This window comes from Hyperolius riggenbachi, chromosome 3 (assembly GCF_040937935.1).
Source record: "Hyperolius riggenbachi isolate aHypRig1 chromosome 3, aHypRig1.pri, whole genome shotgun sequence".
Taxonomy (NCBI): domain Eukaryota; kingdom Metazoa; phylum Chordata; class Amphibia; order Anura; family Hyperoliidae; genus Hyperolius; species Hyperolius riggenbachi.
This window is the reverse complement of record NC_090648.1, coordinates 227878946-227901092: the sequence shown is the minus strand read 5'-3', so window position 1 is coordinate 227901092 and position 22147 is coordinate 227878946. Positions and strand designations below refer to the sequence as shown.

The window sequence follows — 22147 nt, the reverse complement described above, 5'->3', positions numbered from 1 at the left end:
CTGACTTCATCGGAGGTCCTCCGGGCTTTACTGCGCAGGCGCAGTAGTTCTGCGCCTGCGCAATACAACCCGGAGGACGTCCGATGACGTCAGCGAGCCCGCGTGGAACGCAGAAGAGCCCGTCGTTGGAGTGCAGAAGAGCCCGACCTGGCAGCCGGCCTGGCCAGGTCGGGTCGGCCACCGGGAGCCTGCGGAGCGGCAGCGAGGGCACCTCCTGCCTTCCACGGGCTGGAGGAAGCCCCAGGTAAGAGGATATGGATTTTTTTTTCTCCCTCCCTGAACCTTCCCTTTAACCACTTAAGGACTGCAGTCATACAACCCCTTAAGGACCAGAGCCTTTTTTTCCCATTCAGACCACTGCAGCTTTAACGGTTTATTGTTCGCTCATACAACCTGCCACCTAAATGAATTTTACCTCCTTTTCTTGTCACTAATACAGCTTTCTTTTGAAGCTATTTGATTGCTGCTGCGATTTTTAGTTTTTATTATATTCATCAAAAAAAAGACATGAATTTTGTCAAAAAAAATGACTAACTTTCTGTGCTGACATTTATTTTTGATGATATTTATTGGTTTGGGTAAAAGTTATAGCGTTTACAAACTATGGTGCAAAAAGTGAATTTTCCCATTTTGAAGCATCTCCGACTTTTCTGAGCACCTGTCATGTTTCATGAGGTGCTAAAATTCCAGGATAGTATAAATACCCCCCAAATGACCCCATTTTGGAAAGAAGACATCCCAAAGTATTCACTGAGAGGCATGGTGAGTTCATAGAAGATTTTATTTTTGACACAAGTTAGCCGAAAATGACACTGAGGCAAAAAAAAAAAAAAAAAACTTTTTTTGCAGCCTAGTTGCGCTAAGGGCCCAAAGTCCAATGAGTACCTTTAGGATTTCACAGGTCGTTTTGAGACATTCGGTTTCAAGACTACGCCTCACGGTTTAGGGCCCCTAAAATGCCAGGGCAGTTTAGGAACCCCACAAGTGACCCCATTTTAGAAAGACAACACCACAAGGTATTCTGTTAGGAGTATGGTGAGTTCATAGAAGATTTTATTTTTTGTCACAAGTTAGCGGAAATTGATTTTTTTTTTCACAAAGTGTCATTTTCCACTAACTTGTGACAAAAAAATAAAAACTTCTATGAACTCACCATACTACTAACGGAATACCTTGGGGTGTCTTCTTTCTAAAATGAGGTCACTTGTGGGGTTCCTACACTGCCCTGGCATTTTAGGGGCCCTAAACGTGAGGAGTAGTCTGGAAAGCAAATGCCTCAAAATGACCTGTGAATAGGACGTTGAGCCCCTTAGCGCACCTAGACTGCAAAAAAGTGTCACACATGCGGTATCGCCGTACTCAGGAGAAGTAGTATAATGTGTTTTGGGGTGTATTTTTTTACACATACCCATGCTAGGTGGGAGAAAGATCTCTGTAAATGGACAACTGTGTGTAAAAAAATCAAAACATTGTCATTTACAGAGATATTTCTCCCACCCAGCATGGGTATATGTAAAAATACACCCCAAAACACGTTATACTACTTCTCCTGAGTACGGCGATACCACGTGTGACACTTTTTTGCAGCCTAGGTGCACTAAGGGGCCCAACGTCCTATTCACGGGTCATTTTGAGGAATTTGGTTTCTAGACTACTCACGGTTTAGGGCCCCTAAAATGCCAGGGCAGTATAGGAACCCCACAAGTGACACCATTTTAGAAAGAAGACACCCCAAGGTATTCCGTTAGGTGTATGGTGAGTTCATAGAAGATTTTATTTTTTGTCACAAGTTAGTGGAAAATGACACTTTGTGAAAAAAACAAAAATCAATTTCCGCTAACTTTTGACAAAAAATAAAATCTTCTATGAACTCGTCATACACCTAACGGAATACCTTGGGGTGTCTTTTTTCTAAAATGGGGTCACTTGTGGGGTTCCTATACTGCCATGTCATTTTAGGGGCCCAAAACCGTGAGGAGTAGTCTGGAAACCAAATGCCTCAAAATGACTGTTCGGGGGTAAAAGCATCTGCAAATTTTGATGACAGGTTTTTGATGAAGGGGTGAATTTTGTGGAACCGGTCATAAGCAGGGTGGCCTCTTAGATGACAGGTTGTATTGGGCCTGATCTGATGGATAGGAGTGCTAGGGGGGTGACAGGGGGTGATTGATGGGTGTCTCATTGGGTGATTAGAGGGGAAAATAGATGCAATCAATGGACTGGGGAGGTGATCGGAAGGGGGTCTGAGGGGGATCTGAGGGTTTGGCCGAGTGATCAGGAGCCCACACGGGGCAAATTAAGGCCTGATCTGATGAGTAGGTGTGCTAGGGGGTGACAGGTGGTGACAGGAGGTGATTGATGGGTGTCTCAAGGTGTGATTAGAGGGGGGAATAGATGCAAGCAATGCACTGACGAGGTGATCAGGGCTGGGGTCTGAGAGCGTTCTGAGGGTGTGGGCGGGTGATTGGGTGCCCTAGGGGCAGATAGGGGTCTGATCTGATGGGTAGCAGAGACAGGTGGTGACAGGGGGTGATTGATGGGTAATTAGTGGGTGTTTAGAGAACAGATGTAAACAATGCACTTGGGAGGTGATCTGACGGCGGGTTTGCGGGTGATCTGATGGTGTGGGTGGGTGATCAGATTGCCTGTAAGGGGCAGGTTAGGGGCTGATTGATGGGTGGCAGTGACAGGGGGTGATTGATGGGTAATTGACAGGTGATCAGTGGGTTATTACAGGGAAGAACAGATGTAAATAATGCACTGGCGAATTGATAAGGGGGAGTCTGAGGGCAATCTGAGAGTGTGGGCGGTTGATTGGGTGCCCGCAAGGGGCAGATTAGGGTCTAATCTGATGGGTAACAGTGACAGGTGGTGATAGGGTGTGATTGATGGGTGATTGATGGGTAATTAGTGGGTGTTTAGAGGAGAGAACAGATGTAAGCAATGCACTTGGGAGGTGATCTGATGTCGGATCTGCGGGCGATTTGATGGTGTGGGTGGGTGATCCGATTGCCCGCAGGTTAGGGGCTGTTTGATAGGTGGCAGTGACAGGGGGTGATTGATGGGCGATTGACAGGTGATCAGTGGGTTATTACAGGGGGATAGATGCATACAGTACACAGGGGGGAGGGTCGGGGGGGGGGGGGGGGGGTCTGGGGAGAATCGGAGGGGTGGGGGTGATCAGGAGCCCCCAGGGTGCAGTTAGGGACCTAATTAAAAAAATAGCGTTGACAGATAGTGACATGGAGTGATTGATGGGTGATTAGGGGAGTGATTGGGTGCAAACAGTGGTCTGGGGGGTGGGCAGGGGGGGGGTCTGAGGGGTGCTGTGGGCGATCAGAGGGAAGGGGGGGGGGGGATCAGTGTGCTTGGGTGCAAACTAGGGTGGCTGTAGCCTGCCCTGGTGGTTCCTCGGACACTGGGACCACCAGGGCAGGAGGCAGCCTGTATAATACGCTTTGTATACAATACAAAGCGTATTATACGCTTTGTATGCGGCAGATCGGGGGTTAACATCCCGCTGGCGCTTTCGTATGGCCGGCGGGATGTCGTCGCGGGTGAGCGGAGCCTAATGCCGGCGGATGCGCGCGCATTGATGATCCCCGGCCCGGAAGAGTCCCAGGTCCCGACGCCAATGTGCGTTACGTGGTCCTGGGGCTGCCACTTTGCCGCCGCCAATCTACAGTGGGCGGTCGGCAAGTGGTTAAACAAAATATATTTCTTTGGTACACCTGATACAAATCCCAAAATAAATTTGCACAGTTTCTACTTCCTGATTCATGGAAGCAGACATATTGTTAACCTCCTGTGCTTTCAAATAGCCTTATCTGCCATGGCAGTCAGCCGACACATGGGAGAGATCAAATTACAACATGTGATTAGACACAAATGAGGGGGAATTAAACAGGCTAAACTCTCTAAATACATACAGGGTGCATTTATCTATGTAGAGTACATTTCACCCAGCGTAAAGCCCACTACAAAATTATTTTTCCTATGTTGCTGTCACTTACAATAGGTAGTAAATCAGATTGTGATCGATCTGACAGGTCCATTTCTGCATAGGAGTTTCTCAGTATGCACTTTATTCTTTACAAATGTACTTCCTGGAAACGTTCTACACAAAGATGCTAGCCTTCCTGCCTACTCACTTGCACACTATTCTGGCAATCAGAGTGGGAAAAAGCCATTCAGCAAGTGCTTTTGGAAATCGAGAAAACCCTAAAAATCTTTCAAGGAAAGACGGGCTGCCATTCTTAATACTTTCTGTAAGTGACGTTACATAGGAAAAAATAAACGTATAGTGCATTTTATTCTGGACAAAGTATACTTTTTCTACAGAGCCATACATATGGATTGAAAATGTTCGGTATAGTGCTCCTTCAATTATACTGATGATTTTAGATCAAATTAAAGTGATGCTCCTACTGATTAGTTAGCAGTCTTGAAAAGCATGAAAGTATGCAGTTTTGAGCAAATCATTACTTACCACAAGAAGATAAAGTTAACACACAAGAATCAACCCCCCCCCCCATAATTTCAAGAAATGTCTCACCAGGTCCTGTGTGTCTCCATGAAAGATAGCGTTTACTCCAATGATGAATGGTGTGGGGGTGCTGAGGACCTCCAGAAGCTGAGCAGGTAAAATCGGTACATATGTGAAACTGTGGGCATAAAGGAAGAGTAAAGAGTATGCATTAATCTCCAAGACTCCTAGAACAAGCATTACACCTGCTCAGTCTCGTTTGCACAAATGAGAGGTCTTGCTGACTCTATGAACCATACAAGCTAGGTCTGAATTACCTGTGTAATAATTTTATTAAACCAGGGCTACTTTTAATAGGGAGTCTAAAATAGAAAAGTATGTTAGCTATTAACACTGCACCTGTATCTGAGTGGGAACAATACTGCCAAAAGTGCTCTGCAGGATTCAGTCAATCGCTGGTAACTTCGAGAAAGGAACAAGATCTTGTGCTCAGTAAGAGCCGCGCAAAATAGGCACAATACATTGGTGATACCTGAAAACAATGAACAGGTGAAAACGCATGAAGAAAAGAGCAAGACAAGCAGCATTAGGTGTTCATTTAAAGACATGCATGTAAAACTCTGGCCCGCAGGCTAAATATGGCCCTCTGAGCCATTAAATGTGGCCCCCAAATGGTTTTCCCACTTTGCATTATGTTTGGCCCACTCTAGATCACCAGGGAATCTATATTGGGGTAAAGCCCTAGAACACCAGGGAAGCCATTTGGGGGAGGTAGGTGGAAAGCACTAAACACTAGGGACCTGTATAGGGGAGGGAGGACCACTAGACACTGGGGAACTTTATGGGGAGGGAAGAAGACCACTAGACACCAGGCAACTGTATAGGGGTTAGAAGGGAGCCATTAGATACCAGGGAACTTTATAAGGGAGGAACATTGGCCAGTAGACACTGAGGTTGGCTAGGTCCCAGTGTAGAATTTCATCCCACTTTGTATTTGAGTTTGACACCACTGTTTCAAGTGGAGGACATCAAAATATTTATTAAGGGTCAGATGATCATCTGAGTATAATAAAAGAAAACTTGCAACAATGTGAAGAAAAATGATAACTAGATCATTCAGTATACAAAATTCTGTGTTGTGGGTTGTGAGACTCTGCATCAAGCACTTGCATCCCGAGCACTGCAAAGTTAAGTGTCTGGTGCATGCCTTTGCCGAAGTATGCTCAGTATAATTATTCCCATAAACATGACCATAACTACCACAGGCAGACACACAGACAAATTAGCATGGAAGAAATCGTGTAACTAAAAAAAATGATCCTATGCTTGTAATAGGTCATCAATATACATATAATGCATTCAAGTGCAATGTACGGTAATTATTACATTAAAAAAAAAAAAGATAGCGATACACAGGGTGAAGAGGCATACCAAGCTGTCGAAATAAAATGGCCACACTGCAGTTACTGATGGGGAGAGAGTCACATATTGGGGTCTGGATCACTTGCCGATCTCCAGCTCCGAGAGATATCGTCCTCTGCAAATACCACCAAGAGAAACATTTCAATCATCTGCAATTACACCAGTGCATCAATGGGATAAAAAGCAGAGCAGGAGAAGGCATTGTATACTACTACGAGGTACAGCTCAGGTGGGAACAAAGCAATGTCTGCTTGATTGAAGCTGTAGGGGTCAGAATAGAGCAAGGACTGAGTAAAGCAATAACTAGAGCAACAGTGCAGACCCACAGTGCAAGACAAATGTGTTCATTATTATGGTACTAACATTTTTGCAGAACATTCTGAAAGAGAGTACATATTTTCTACATAAAGACAATTTGCACCACTGTTCTGTAATGGCAACTAGTTTGCCCATGGGTACAACTACTCATAATGATAAAATGGCTGCTTTTGTCTTTTAAAAAATGACTAGATTATAAAACAAGAACATCCATAAACACATGTCCACAGAGCTTGCACAGAGCCCACCCTTGCATGTACAGTAAAATTACACTTCCAATTACATATCATGTGCACAGCAGATGAAAACCGTTAGGGTGGAGCTTAATAACAAGAACACAAGTAGAGTAATTTATTAATCAAGGAGCATAGCGATGCAGTGCAGGGGTGAGAAGCAGTATAGCCAACAGTCCCAGTATGCTCGCAACTCACTTTCTAATTCCCCAAACCATGAGCAGAAGCGAATCTGCTTGAATTTAACTGTTACTGTCTACCAATAATGCATCCTCATCATCAACATCTTGATACCAAGTCCCGACCCTCTTCAAAGAGAATACAAGAGCTGTGCAGCGAGGATGCAGCGATCACTGGATAGAGGCATGGTAAATAACAGCTCTAGGAACGGGGGAGGGGGGGGGGGGGGGAGGTTGCACTTATACTATGTCTACTGTTGATGGCTAACATACTGGAGCCCCTACACCTGCCTAACCTATACTGGGGGGGACACCTGTACCTAGAAAAACCTCCAGAGTGGCATGCCCGACACTGTGTTGGATATACCACTTTCAGCAAAAATTTCTTGCCGAACACAGTGTGGGGCATACCGCCCATGAGGTCAAGAAAGAAACTTAGCTCCTTCATCACAACTCTCTATTAAATCATATAAAAAACGCTTTATTGATGCACCTTATTAATGCTTTGGGATCCTTAGTGCTGATACTCTATAAAAAAAAAAAAAAAAAAAAGTCCCCTTCTAAGATTTCAGACTGGATTACACCCAGGAAATGGAAGAAATCAGATTTACTATAATGGACAAAATGCACAAGTATGTCTTCACCTGGTCCTCCTGGGCAGTTCCAAAGCACAGCACCTATAGTTCGATTGCTGGGAAAAGTTCATGTAACAATTTTTTTTATTTTATGGAGTTGGTAAGATACAGTACTTATAATAAAACCCAGTCCAATTTTAACACACCGTCAGTTGTTATGGCTGGATCCCACATGTATGTTTGCTGTAGGGGTTTTTTTCTTTTTCTATGCGACTGATATTGTCTTTTTTTCCTATATATGCCGATGAGGTGTTTTCCACATATGTTTACTATTACATTGTATACCGATTAATGTATGGTTATCTGTATTGCCCCTTTTTTTCCTAGCTATAATTGTGTAAATATGTTTATTGCATATTTATATTCTATAATATGGTCATCATAGAAATAAAGATTTTTCTTGGGAGGGAAAAAAAAAAAATATATATATATATATTTGTTATGGATCGATTCTGGCTGCTCAATGAAATAAAGGATGCTAGGGATCCATCACCATAGATCACCAATTACAAATGGCATCTATGAAGCCAAGGGACACTTGTGCTTACACTATATTTTCACCCAGGCATTTCAAGTGACAGAAATCAAGTTGTACATGTAGTTTAAAGGGAACCTGAGGTGAGAGGGATATGGAGGCGGACATGTTTATTTCCTTTTAAATAATACAGATTGCCTGATTGTCTAATACTTTAAACCATTGACTCTAAACAAGAATGCAAATCAGATGTCTAAGAAAATCTGACAAGATTAGCTGTATGCTAGTTTCAGGTGTGTGATTTAAGACACTACTAACCAGAAAGACCAGCAGGACCGCCAGGCAACTGGTATTGTTTAAAATAAATATGGCAGCCTCCAAAGGTCTCTCATCTCGGGTTCCTTTTAAGGCTATTCACAAAATAAACATATAAAGTTTGCATAGTGTGCATTTGTATGTTTGTCCCTATATGATTTTTCATGTTTCCTCTCAGAGAATGAAGCAGAAAAGAAAGAAAACAGGAACCTTCCCGTAGTACCACAAAACTCCCAGGTATATACAAGTTATAACAGATTTTGTATTGCAAGGGCCCAGCCAGTACATTACTGACAACTCCACACAACACCAGTCAGCTAAAACAATTCTGAAAGTATAGATGAAAAATATTAAAAATTTAGTAATTCAGGTGCAGACTGTGATTAATAATTGCCTGTTGTGATGTACTATATCACACTGTAATAATTACAGGATCGCAGATCACGTCACATTGTCTTGAGATTTTAGGATTACAATATTTGTAATAAGTAAGTACCCTAGGGCCTAGCCTGTTTTATATAAGGGCCAGTACTTAGTTAAATGCATCTCAAGCACAAATCACATTCATTTCCATGTGGCTGTTTAACATACATGTGCATTAAAACATGCTTACCAGTAATGGATTTAGTGCATCAAAGTACATGCTAAGTGCATTAAAATGCATGCTTTTCACGGTATTGTGCAGTGTACAAGTACCCTTACAGATCTGTGTGGCAATGTTAACATATTTAGAAACTCAGAGTCCAATTTACAAAAGTAAAGAAAAGCATATTATAGTTGGTTACTTCCTAAGTTCTAAACAAGAGGTACACGTACATCAAGGGGTACCTCTGATGGTTCCAGGGTAACGTGGGCTCAATATAGTTTAAGTATATCAAAATTAGAGTTTAAGTAAATGATAGATCCTTATTAAACATTAACCAAATCAGCATTTTAGCTAATGAAATGCTTGGAAATTGTTTAGAAACAATTACCATGTACTATTATTAAATATATCTTCATCAAGGGGTGCTTGTGGTAATCTTTACCATGCCAGGGGATACTTGGTGACAATAGTCTTTCAAATGGGGTATATACCAATAAAATGTTGAGAAACACTGGTCTACTCCACAGTCTCGATAAAATGTAGCAAGAGATCCGATAGGCTGCCACGGGCAAACGTTTCAATGCAATTAATGGCGAGTTCAGACCAAGGTGGGACAAGAACTTTTTAAAGGGAACTGAGCACATTCTCTTTCAATGGAATCTCTCCTGGCATAGAAGCTGCCATGTTCCCCCCTCCCCTTCTCACATTCCTTATTTACAGAAGTCAGAGATGCTATCTTGACACATTGACACAAACTAGGTCTTTGAAGAAACAGTCCTAATTACTAACCCCCTTTGTTGTCTAATAGCATTGTTTACCTCTTGGTAATTAGCCCAATAAAACAATTAGGAACCTGAAAGCTCTGCGGCCGGGGACAGCCGGGCAGCCCTGCTGAAACAGGGTAATTAATCTACTTTGAATGTAAAATACAAGGTAAAATGAAAGTTTATTTTAATAATGAAACAGATTGTCGGCATGCATTTTTCATGTGCTATAGAAATGTCCTGAATGATAAAAAAGGTGCTCGGTTCACTTTAAATTCTCAATTTCCTGACCACCATATCCCCTGTTTATACTTTTGTAGAAAAAGGGAAAGTCAACCTCCCTGGCGGTAACCCCCAGCTAAGCTTGGGCTAGCCGCCGGGAGCTAAATGCGGAGCAATGGCATGCAGCAGGCATTTTTACTCACCTCCCAGGGGATCCAGACATCGGCAGCCATTCTCCTTGTCCTCGGAGGCTCTGAATCACTCCAGTGAGATCGCAGTCAGCAATCTCACTACAGGGTTACAGCGCCACCCGGAGGGAGGAGGGAAATTGTAGCGCTGGATTACAGGGAGGTGAGTGATGGGGCTGCTGCAGGCATTCTGGCGGCATGATTTTTTTCCTGATTTTAGGGTCTGAAAAACACTGAAAAAACCTAAAATCCGGAAATAATAATACCACCAGGGAGTTTAAGGACAGGCCCTCCTTCTCCAGTATCCCCATGTGGGCCTATTTGCAAATAAGGTAATTTGTGACAAAGTCCTCATCCAAACGGAATTTCTTTAGAGCTCTAACCCCCTTACAAGACCCCGTGCCAGAAAGGCTTGCACATTCGATAGAACATTTCACTCTAACAAGATCGTAGAGCCAGGAATGTCTGATAGGGAACGTAACTTCTCCCGGGCTTGGGAAGCCTCTACCCCGCGTCTAATCAACATTTAAATTGGGCAAACATTTTTTTCCTCGTGGCAAAAATTGCTACGGGCAAAAGTTTCATTTTTACTTTAATTTTCAAATGAAAATCCACCATTGTTTACTGGTCCCTTCACCTATTCATAGGAGGCACAGTAAGCAGATGGATATACAATTAGGTATCTGACACACAATTTAGGACTATTAAAACAGTCCATATATCTCTGTTCCACAATGCCACAGCATCAACAATGGCCAGAAATCATGAGGTTCCATGTAAGAACCAAGAAATAAAATACAACTGAATGTATTTGATCAGATATCTTGTGATTACAACATTACCAAGTAGATAAAGACAAACATCTGAACAATCTCTTCCAGCCTAACCCCCATTTATTGCTTTGCTATCTAAATTGAAGAGTAAAAATCACCTAGCACACTATATTGTGCTTTTTTTTTTTTCAAGAGAGATAAGGGAGGATTGCCTAGTAGTATAAAGGTGCGTAAACACGCACTACTATTAAAGAGACTCCGTAACAAAAATTGCATCCTGTTTTTTATCATCCTACAAGTTCCAAAAGCTATTCTAATGTGTTCTGGCTTACTGCAGCACTTTATACTATCACTGTCTCTGTAATAAATCAACTTATCTCTCTCTTGTCAGACTTGTCAGCCTGTGTCTGGAAGGCTGCCAAGTTCTTCAGTGTTGTGGTTCTGCTATTAACTCCCCCTTCCAGGCCCCTGTATGCACACTGCCTGTGTGTTATTTAGGATCAGAGCAGCTTCTCTCTTCTCTCTTATCTTTTACAAGCTGGATAAATCGTCCTCTGAGCTGGCTGGGCTTTCACATACTTAGGAATTACAGACAAGGGCAAAGCTGTTTGCAGGAAGAAACAAGCAGCCTGAAACTTCAGTGCATGAGAACAGGGGGAAAGAAACACACAAATCTCTTGAGATTCAAAAGGAAGGCTGTATACAGCCTGCTTGTGTATGAATGTATTTTCTATGTGTGGACATACTGTACATCAACCTACTTCCTGTTTTGGTGGCCATTTTGTTTGTTTATAAACAAACTTTTTAAAACTGTTTTTAACCACTTTTAATGTGGCGGGGAGCGGCGAAATTGTGTCAGAGGGTAATAGGAGATGTCCCCTAACGCACTGGTATGTTTACTTTTGTGCGATTTTAACAATACAGATTCTCTTTAAGCCCCATCTACACAATAAGATTCTTTGTGCGATTCGATTACGATTCTATTTACGATCCGATTAAATCCGGCATATCCGATCGGGATTCGATTTCATTCGATTTGCCATTGTTTTGCAATCGTTAATAGAATCGTAATCGAATCGCACAAGGAATCGTATCGTGTAGATTGGGCTTAAAGAGAATCTGTATTGTTAAAATCGCACAAAAGTAAACATACCAGTGCGTTAGTGGACATCTCCTATTACCCTCTGACACAATTTCTTTTCCCCTTTTCCTTCATGCAGGTCTACTGGAGGAGGAAGCCAACCGCAGTGACACCGTCCTTTGGAACCTTCATGTATGGTCAGGTAGTGCCCATGTAGTTTTTGCTGACTTGTGACAGTTTTTACTGTTAATGGGATATTTAGCCAGGCCCTTCATTTGTGGGGGTGGTTAAGATCAGTTTATTGCCTTGGCTTTATTAATTATATTTTAGGTTGGCATACATAGACAGCGTGACTGTCAATAGGTGACGCCCCATTCAGTTGTCAGGAATGCCTGCCTGCCGCTTCCTAGTTACGGGGGGGGGCGGTTTCTTGTGAGCCGCACCACATGTGACTGGTGAGGTGACGGGCATGCATAGGAGCGGCCAATGGCATCGTTTGGGGGTGGTTCTCGTCCACTAGCCAGTTAGAGCCTTACGCTTGAGAGGAGCACCACTCATATGCTATCCTCATTGGTTCAGCCAGCGGCATGACTACTTCCGGTCCGCGCTTCCGTGTGGTGGAACGCATTTGGCGTTCAGGAAGTGCGGATTCCGGCCTCGTGGGTGCATCCTGCATGGCGTCCTCCTCATTGGACCTGCTGTTCTCGTAAGTACTGCATTTAAGGGGGATTGTTGGGGGGCTTGAGCTGTCCTGACGAAGCACCCATTTGCAGGGTGCGAAACAGCTGTCGACCACTTCGCATGCTGACCCCTCTCTCTCCTGCTGCACTGTTTGCTGTGGTTGCAACTTTTTTAAATTGGATACAATAAAGGTTTTTTTACTGGATGTGCCCAGCCGCTTATGTCTATACTGTTACTGGCTTGGAGGAACTGCAATTTTGGGCTTTGAGCACTCCGGAGTAATCCATTACAGGGACCTTGTGCACCTCTTTTCTTCAGATTGCTGAAGAACTTGGCAGCCTTCCAGACACAGGCTGACAAGTCTGACAAGAGAGAGATAAGTTGATTTATTACAGAGACAGTGATAGTATAAAGTGCTGCAGTAAGCTAGAACACATTAGAATAGCTTTTTGAACTTGTAGGATGATAAAAAACAGGATGCAATTTTTGTTACGGAGTCTCTTTAAGGAACAACTGGTCCGTCAGACCCTCCTGCTGGGCGGGCGTTCCAGCAATAAGGTGCGTACACACGCACTATATAAAGAAACTACGGGTCCGCCGGACCCTCCCGCTGGGCGGACTTTAGCAGACAGTATGCGCGTGTGTACGCTCTGTCGGTGGACTGATAAGGCTGTTTCTGAATGATCCGCTGAGCGGATCGTTCAGAAACAGCCTTATCAGTCCGCCGACAGCGCATACACACGTGCATACTGTCGACTAAAGTCCGCCCAGCGGGAGGGTCCGGCGGACCCATCGTTTCCTTTTGTAGTGCGTGTGTACTCACCTAAAGTAGAGTGTGTGTACAGTCTGTCGGCAGACTGATAACACTGTTTCTGAACGATCCGCTGAGCAGTAAGACAATGGTACAGACAGCACTTTTTTTTTTTTATGTATGTGGGCATGGCGACATTAGCCAACAAGACACTCTACACCATACATGTCAAACTCTGGCCCTCGGAGCCATTACATTTGGCCCTCAAGTGGTTTCCCCACCTTGTATTATGTTTGGCCCACTCTAGACCACCAGAGAAGCTATATTGAAGGTGAAGCCCTAGAACAGCAGGGAAGCCATATGAGGGAGGTAGGGGGAAGCACTAAACACTAGGGAACTGTATAGGGGAGGGTGGGGCCTCATCTAGACACCAGGGAACTGTATAGGGGAGGGAGGACTACTATACACCAAGGAACTGTATAGAGGTTGGATGGGGGCCATTAGGTACCTGGGACCTTTATAAGGGAGGAAGGTGGCCAGTAGACATTGAGGTTGGCCCGCAATTAGGTGCCAGTGTACGATTTCGGCCCACTTTGTATTTTAAGTTTGACACCCCTGCTCTACACCATGTCACACTGCACTAAGTGGAGGGATAAAAAAAAAAAAAAAACAAAAAAAAAAACTTTATGGCTCAAATTCTTCTATAAGGTGTCCTCAGTGATCTAGATTTAAGTCCTACAAAACTGTTATGAGCCAGCTTTTTTATGCACTGCAAACCTGGTTGATAAAATAGTTGATTATAGGAAGTTACCTTTAAATAGAGATATGCATTACGCTACGGAATTTCACGTAAGCTATGTACATACACACAACAAGTCTCCCCTCAGCAGCAATCTCAATCCTTGGGGCAAAACTAAGGTGCAGAAGAAGTGTACAGGCACGAGAAGTGTACAGACACGTACCATGGATACAGCTTAGAGATGCATCTTTAACTATGGAGAAAAGACAATGGCATGCGAGGCAATGGAGAAGCTTCTGGCAGGGTGAGTGAGGAGTGCAACAATGCAGTCGGGTGTCACTGTTGTACGTGTTGTAACGCGGTGGGTGTGGAAACGGCGTGCACAAAGAAGTTGGTCGTCACTTGGCCAAGTTCATCCGCCAGGCAGATCGCTTGCGGAGCGGCAGTTGGGGCTACTGTACAAACGTCTATTGGTGGAGGCAGTCATTAAAGACTGCCTCAGCTGACTTTAGTGATGCGTGTGTATGAGGCTTAAAAAACCACAGGCTACTGATAATTTGCTGGGAGCTGGTAAATTAGGCAGCAGCTAAAGGCTTTGATTAGATACATTTAATTTCTCCCTGGGTCAGTAGAGATATGCATGCTAGGAGATTTTATGCCCATCACCAGTTGCTGACCTGGAAACTAACACTGTAAATAGGACACTGGGCATAACAGCCTGTACCCAATTTATTGATTTTACTTGAGGCAAAAATCATTGATTGTTTTCTTTAGCAAGACTAAAGCAATTACAGAAAGAACAATCTGCTCAGCTATAACAGCGGAGGAAACTCTCACATATCCTGTTTTATCCATGATTATTCTTTCAGCAAATTTCATTGTGAATTTGCTCATCTTTAATTCTAAACCAAGTAGTTTCATTCTCTACGGAAATATGGCAAATAATTCTACTTTATTATATGCTTTAACAGCTGGCTAAAATAAAAAAGGTTAGTGATGTCCAAAAACTATCTGGATAAGAAGACAGTCACACTTTGATGCAGGAAGCCAGTAGTCTAAAGGTGCCCATAAACGGTGCGATTTTTAGTGTATGATCATATTTTTGATGAAATCATTTAGATTTTATGAAAACATTGTATTTAATTGAATCCAACTTGCAATAGTATCTAAATCTGTTCTGATTGTATCTATGAAAAATATGCCACACGGATCGACCATTTTTATAAGGAAACAATCGATAATGCAATCATTCAGGATCAACTGGGCCCAACTTCTCTGTTTTAATACAATATGATCTAAATAATCTGATCAAAAATATGCTTAGATATAACCTCAACAACATATACAGGTAGTCCCCGGTTAACGAACGAGATAGGAACTGTAGGTTCATTCTTAACCTGAATCTCTTCTTAAAGGAGTCATCAGGGAAAATAATGTAAAATGAGTGCTGCTTACCGGGGGCTTTCTCCAGCCCCAAGCTCCCAGCATGTCCTTCGCCGCAGATCTGCCCGCAGCCGTTCGCCGCAGCTCCGTCCCGGTCGCCGGGGATGACGTCAGTCAGAGCAACCTCCAGGGCGCTCTGTACTGCGCCTGCGCGAGCGGCGCTGTCAATCACCGCCACATGGGCCGGAGCGGACAGCGCAGGCGCAGAACTACTGTTCTGACCTACTGCAGTACAGAGCGACCTGGAGGTTGCTCTGACGTCATCGCCGGGGACCGGGACCGAGCTGCGGCTAACGGCTGCGGGCTGGAGGAAACCCCCGGTAAGTAGCACTCATTTTACATTATATTAGTCTGATGACTCCTTTAAGTCGGAACATTGTGCCATCTCTGTCCCTGTACCTCCTCTGTGCCTCTACTGCCCACCTCTGTGTCACCTCTGCCCTTATACAAGTTTAAAAGCAATTTTTTCTTTGAATTTCCAATTTGAATTTTTTTTTTTTTACTTGTTCCCATGGAATTACAGGTAGTCCCCGACTTGCGAACGCCCGACTTACGAACAACACGCCGATACAAACGGCATGTTTGTATCGGCGTGTTGTTCGTAAGTCGGGCGTTCGCAAGTCGGGGACTACCTGTAATAAAGTTTACGTTTGTATAGCACTTTTCTCCTGTCTGACTCAATACTTCTTATTGTTTCAGGAATATTAAGAACATTTTAAGCGACGCCTCACATCCAGGACATGTGTTATTTGAACATCTGCCTTCTGGAAAACGTTTTAGACTTATAAAAACTAAGACAAATAGACTAAAGAACAGTTTTTATCCTTCAGCCATTTCTATGTTAAATGCTGCTAAGTGGCCATGTTGATAAGGGGTGTGTGCAATGCAATGTATGTAGGAATGGAATGTTATGCTGTCTTTGCTTTTAAATTGCACTTAAGAATTTCGTTGTACAATTTTGGTTGTTACAATGACAATAAAGATTTTCTATTCTATTCTTTCTTTGTAAGTGCTTGAGAGTTGCGGCCACTAAAGGTGCGCCTAACCACCTTAGCAGTAATGACTAGCTCAGCTCGTCCATTACCGCCACGGTGGATTTCTCAGCCCCGGGAGGGTCTTTTTTTTTTTTAACCAAATTTCCGGAGGGGGTGTAGCTACCACTTGGCTAGCTACATCACCCCTCCGATCGCGCCGGCCCGCTCTGATCCCCCAATCGCCGCTGTTTTATACATACCCGATACCCCCCCCCCCTCGGAGCCCGCACCAGCGCAGCCTCTCCATAGCCTCCAGGGGTCGCTATGGCGGCGATCGGAACTGCGCATGACGTCGATGACGTCAGACGTCATGCCCCGATCATCGCCATAGCAACGCCTGAAGCTATGGTGAAAGTCTCGGCTGTCGCGGGATCGCGGCCAGGTAAATATCGCCAGCGGCGATCGAAGGGTAGGGGGAACAGTGCCAGGGGACTTGGGAGGGAAGTGTAGCTAGCCTAGTGCTAGCTACACTAGGTTAAACAATTTTTATTTTATTTTTTTTAAAAGCCACCCGCGGCCGCAAAAAATAGAATGCCAGGGTGGTTAATAGGCCACCCTGCAGCCTTGCCCAAGGACTTTGTACTGAATGGTAACTGGCTTTAGCCAGGATGCGAGCCGTGGTCTCCTATGTCAGAGGAAAATTCCGTGTACACAAGGCTTACCATACTTCCAGCAATTTTCTGCTGCAAATCATGGCCAACAGTTATTTAGACTCAAGTAAATCACTATTAATAATTCCTATAGAAAGCTTATATGTTGAAGGAGATCTCCACAGCCTTATTTTTCAAAACCAGCATGTCAAGAGGCAGGTAAGACTGTATACAATACATAATTACACTTAACACTTGTCAAGTATAACACAGATTTGCTTTAGCATTTCCAAATGCACACCTACTACATTGTAAAGAGATTAAATCACTAATGCATCTAGAGAGCTGCTAAAAATCAAGCATAAAATCTTTACATTTCACAGAACTGAGGGAGGGCTTTAGATTTTAAAAGTTTATATGCCGTAGTCCTAAAGGTTGGAGGTACATTTTAAGAAACCCAATTAGTATTTCAGTTAGTCTTTGTCAACAACATATTGTTTGTTTAGCAGGTTTGTTTGTTTTTTTTACACTTTATAGCCTTTAAACCAGGCATGGGCAAACGTGGCCCTCCAGCTGTTACGGAACTACAAGTCCCACAATGCATTGCATAAGTCTGACAGCCACAGTCCTGACTCATAAAGGCAAATGCATTGTGGGACTTGTAGTTCCGTACCAGCTGGAGGGCCGAGTTTGCCCTAAGCCTGCTTTAAACAGTTCAGAAGATGCAACCTCTCAGAACAATCATAAGTGGAAGGAGGCCAAACAGCCCATCAGATCTCAGCATTAGTTTGGTAGTTTTCATTTCAATGACTATCCTGGACCTCAACTGCCGGTAAAAGATTCTCTTAATGGATTAACACTTAGAATTTATTCAAGAATTCAAGATCTTCAAACGAGCATGGTATGTTCTAGAAGCAGAAATCTTCTAAATCTTAGAAATGCAACGGCTAAATGTTTTTCTCTGTATATGTTAAACATCGCTTATTTTAGTTTTCATTGCTAAGGCTATTTCCATGATTGCAGTTCCGCTAGTGATGTGAAAAGTTCCCCATCTTTTTATTAAAATCACAGGCCTAGGGGAGAAGATGCTTCCCCGTGTAAAGGGATGTGATGGAAGAGGAGAAGCAGGCAGTGTGCAGTGTGCCAGGAATTAGAATGAAGTGCATACCATACCATCCTGCTCCAGGTCAGACTGAGAAAAGAAACACATCAACATGGAGTCAGAAAGCAGCACAGGCATTAATGAAGCATCTACTAACTACTGACTTCTAGCAGACAGAAAGCCAATGCTAGGAGGATCCATTTCTGGGCTAACAAATGACTTGCACACAAGGTACACACTGACCTGGGAACCTCCAGTGACGGGGACAGTGCAAGTTAGCAAGTTTCCAACCACATTTTCCAGGGACACGCTCAAACCATCTGTATGAATGGTGTAAATCAGGCCCAGGGAATCCTGTTGGCAAAAAGGATATGAACATGTTTTTAGACATTTCAAGCATCTTAAATTATTGTTATGGAAGTTCAATACCCAGGCCACAACAAATGCTTCATTGCCTATGAGAAGGAAATTTTACTGCATCTCAATGATGTTTATACCCTCCATGCAGTACAATACAGTATAAAACATATTGCAAAGAAAAAGCAAGCTACAGAGGTATATAGACTGCACTGCCTGATGCTACCAATGATGTGTTGTGCAGCAGAGCATTATGGGAACCCACGGATGAAAGCATTTTTGACTTTGGCATAGCACTGTTCTATTTAGTGTCACTGAATGAGATCACTGCTACGGAGAGCAACACAGGTGTTTAATGTATGCGTGTTTTCTGTATGACACAAGAACCATAAAAATATAAAGCAGAAGAGTTAAGTGCTTAGGTTACTCTATAAAGCACTTTACTTCCACCATTTCTGTTTTATAAAATAGCAGTAGCAGATTATTTAAAACCATGAATGCTCTTTTCAGCTGTATTCATTCTATTACAATGAATCTGGGCGGCCAATTTATAACATAGTAGAAGGCTTTCTGCATTCGCCATGTTGCTTCTCTAATATGCTAAATTAAGAAGGCTTGGTTTTGAACACTTACCATTGTCACTCTCCTGTGATAGGTTTAACATTTTAGGTAGCACAGTTACATTAATTTGGACAGAAAACAATTGCGATGAGGAAGCACCCCTGAAATGTAAAGCAAACATTTTCCTTAAGACAGACTGGTCTCCTGATGGGCCAGTTTCCCCAGGGGCCAAAAGCAGACTTAATCTGCAGTGTTACCCCACAGGCAAGGCAGGGAACAGCATACATTTGAAATCGGCGCCGGTAGACTTGGGCGCAGGATACAGCGTTATATGGCTGATCCTGCTTCTGCACAAGTCCGGGCCGATTTAATTACTATTCCCCCTCCAGGCCGACATGGATAGTAGGGGAATGAAATAATTCGGCTTCCAGCGATTGCTGGAGGCCGAATTATTATGTTTTTAAGCAACTTCGGCTCTGTCTTCTGACGGAGCCGACGTTACTCACTAAGCACTTCAATAGGAATGATTCCTATTGAAGTCTATGGAGGCGCCGGCTGCGCCCAAATCTAGCAGCGCTGAAAAGCACTGCTCCAGGGAAACACTGCCTATTACTTCTCTGGCATTTCATTTGAACTGCACTGCGATAGGATTGAAGCGCTATAGCGATTTGGGCTGCAGCTTTGCAGCAGTACTGGTGCCGTGGCCGAAACAGAAAGGCAGAAAGCAAGGTTGTGGTATTTAATTCATTTCTATGCTCTTAGCATAATTTGCTTTGAAATATGCGCTCAATTTCTGCCAGGTCCATCATGGAGCCAAGGTGTTTTGATTAACTAAATCACTACATTACCCTCAGAGAGGCCTGAGAAGTACAAGATCTCAAGCAAAAGTAGCAGACTTTTGCATACTTAGTGCCGATATTTTAATAAATAAATAAATACATTCCATGTTTGCTGTATCACTTAAAAAGAGTACCGAGGCAGTGTGTGGGGTGGCAGATGGGACACAGAGGCATGTCCTGCAGCAGGGAACATGCCTCTGAGTCCCCTCCCCCCCGCCACTCTCTGCGCCCCCACCGCCACGCTATCACCCCCTGAAATTTGCGACGATTGTCAATATTCTGGAGGGTAAGGGAGGAGAGAGTTATTGCCTACTTAAACGCCCACTGGGGGCAGTCCTGCAGGCCCTTCAAAGCTGCCCTTGCGCAGCTGTCTCTCCCCCGCCTCCCTGCACGCTGCTCTTTGAGCAGCTCTTCCAGCAACGTGACCCCAAGGGTCACGAAATTGAAACTAAATGACTGCAGGGCTCATTTTTTTTTGCTAAAGTGTACCTTTATTACCTTTAAGACTAGTAAAAAAAAAAATTTACCCTAAAGACCTCCGGATGGTCCAGACGCGACACAAGAACCAATGTTTTAGGAGCGTACAACTGAGTTGCAGGTGGCAAGGGGGCATCCTCCTCCGCTTCTCCATCTCTCTGGTCAACAACATTCTAAAAATAAAAAAATGGTCCAATTACAAATAAATACTTTATTTATAGTAGAAACAAGAATGCATGTATTAAAGCTATCCAGGAAGTGCATGATTTTGCCATTCAAATATCAATATGGTACGCTCTCTCTTCTGTATTTGCATTGCTAGCCTGCGGCGCTAGTGACAGGTCTATACTGAGCTAGGCCCTTAACTGTCACCTAAAATTCGGATTCCTACAGGGCTATGGAGTCAGAGTCGAGGAGTCGGAGTTGGGGCAATTTTGGGCACCCGGAGTCGTTGATTTCATAAACTGAGGAGTCGGGAGTCGGATGATTTTTGTACAAAATCCATAGCCCTGTTAAGTATTAGACTAAGGAGTCAGAGCCATATTGGGTACCCGGATTCGGAGTTGGAGTCGTGGTTTCATAAACTGAGGAGTCGGAAGATTTTTGTACCGACTCCACAGCCCTGGATTCCTAACCCCAAAAGGCAACAGTCCTCTGCTCCTATGGGTGTACAGAGCTTTCTCATACAATCCAGTGTTCTACCCAGGCTCCTTTAGCCGGGTGCTCCACCCGGCTAGTTTTGGTGAGCACCCGGCTGTCATCGGCTCACCTACTCCTATGTTGTAAGCAGAGTTGTGCAGAAAAGAGCCGGCCCTGCATTCTCTCATCTCTCCCCACCCGGCTACTTTTTCATGCCACACGGCTACTATTTCGTGCCACTCAGCTGGAAAAAAATTCTGGGGAGAGCACTGCAACCTTATCTTTGCCAATGTAAGCTTTGTATAATTGTATGAGACATGTCACCCAGCAGGGATCATGAATCGATCCCTTGGGCAACACTGCAGGGCTGAGGCTGTACAGATGAGCCCCTAGCCAAACTCCAGGACCTGACCAAGATTCAAACCCGAGACCCTAGCACTGCAAGGCACACATAAGAATAAGTATTCTTCAGGTCCGTACAAATACAATCACTTATTATGATTGGACAATAGTTTAAAAGGAACTATAAATGCACTCTGCTCTGCTGCAGCTAAGTAGATCATCCTGTGGTATGGGGGTGGGGAAGGGGTTTGTGAGGAAAACAAATGGCAACAAACAGCAACAGTCATGCTTACTGGTTGTTTAGTGATCTAGTATTGTGGATTGATTAATGACCTAAGGGGTCACCTGTACCAATGCTAAATTCTTCCCCAGCACTATAACAACTTATCATCTTGGGAAAAGAAAATCCCCTTCTGAATGTACCTTTAATTGTCCTGGATTAGATGGGGCTGGTACTATGTATGGAGATGTGCTGCCAGCAGTACAACCAAATTGCACATCTCATACAAACCATACCTTCAACACATCAGCTTCTACAATGGTACGGTTTTGTAGAGATTGTAAATATAATGTTTTGAGCCATGTCTGTTGTAACTGCAGAGTTGCATGACCTCTGTTTACTAAGTTAACTTTTTAGACTGTAAATTAAGTCATAACTGTTTCTGCGTGCCCTTAATTACCTGTTTCATTCCAAAGAGGAAATTAGAAGTTGTTCAACAGTTCTGTAGCCCATATTAAAAAATACAGTACTTCACAAATTCATGCTGATGTGATGTCAAAATGTGGATAGTTGATATCTTTACTTGACTTCAGCTCTACTTATATTGCTTTTTTAGCATGATATTTCATATTTTGAATTAGAAAAATCAAACAGATGAACATGGAACAATCCTGATTGTATTAAAGGACTGCTAA

The 22147-nt window shown here is 43.5% G+C and overlaps 1 protein-coding gene across 9 annotated transcripts in view; it reads right to left on the bottom strand.

Annotated features, from left to right (window-relative positions):
- Positions 1–22147, bottom strand: part of SBF1 (SET binding factor 1) — a 196203-nt gene that overhangs the window by 50333 nt on the left and 123723 nt on the right. For 5 of the 9 annotated variants that reach the window (XM_068275900.1, XM_068275902.1, XM_068275905.1 and 2 more), the window contains exons 4-9: positions 20302–20424; positions 18261–18371; positions 18084–18107; positions 5918–6023; positions 4886–5018; positions 4556–4664 (exon numbers count right to left, since the gene is read on the bottom strand). In XM_068275900.1, the coding sequence (XP_068132001.1) occupies positions 4556–4664; positions 4886–5018; positions 5918–6023; positions 18084–18107; positions 18261–18371; positions 20302–20424 (606 nt within the window). The remainder of the gene's footprint in view (positions 1–4555; positions 4665–4885; positions 5019–5917; positions 6024–18083; positions 18108–18260; positions 18372–20301; positions 20425–22147) is intronic. The other 4 variants (XM_068275901.1, XM_068275904.1, XM_068275908.1 and 1 more) reach the window with 1 other exon arrangement.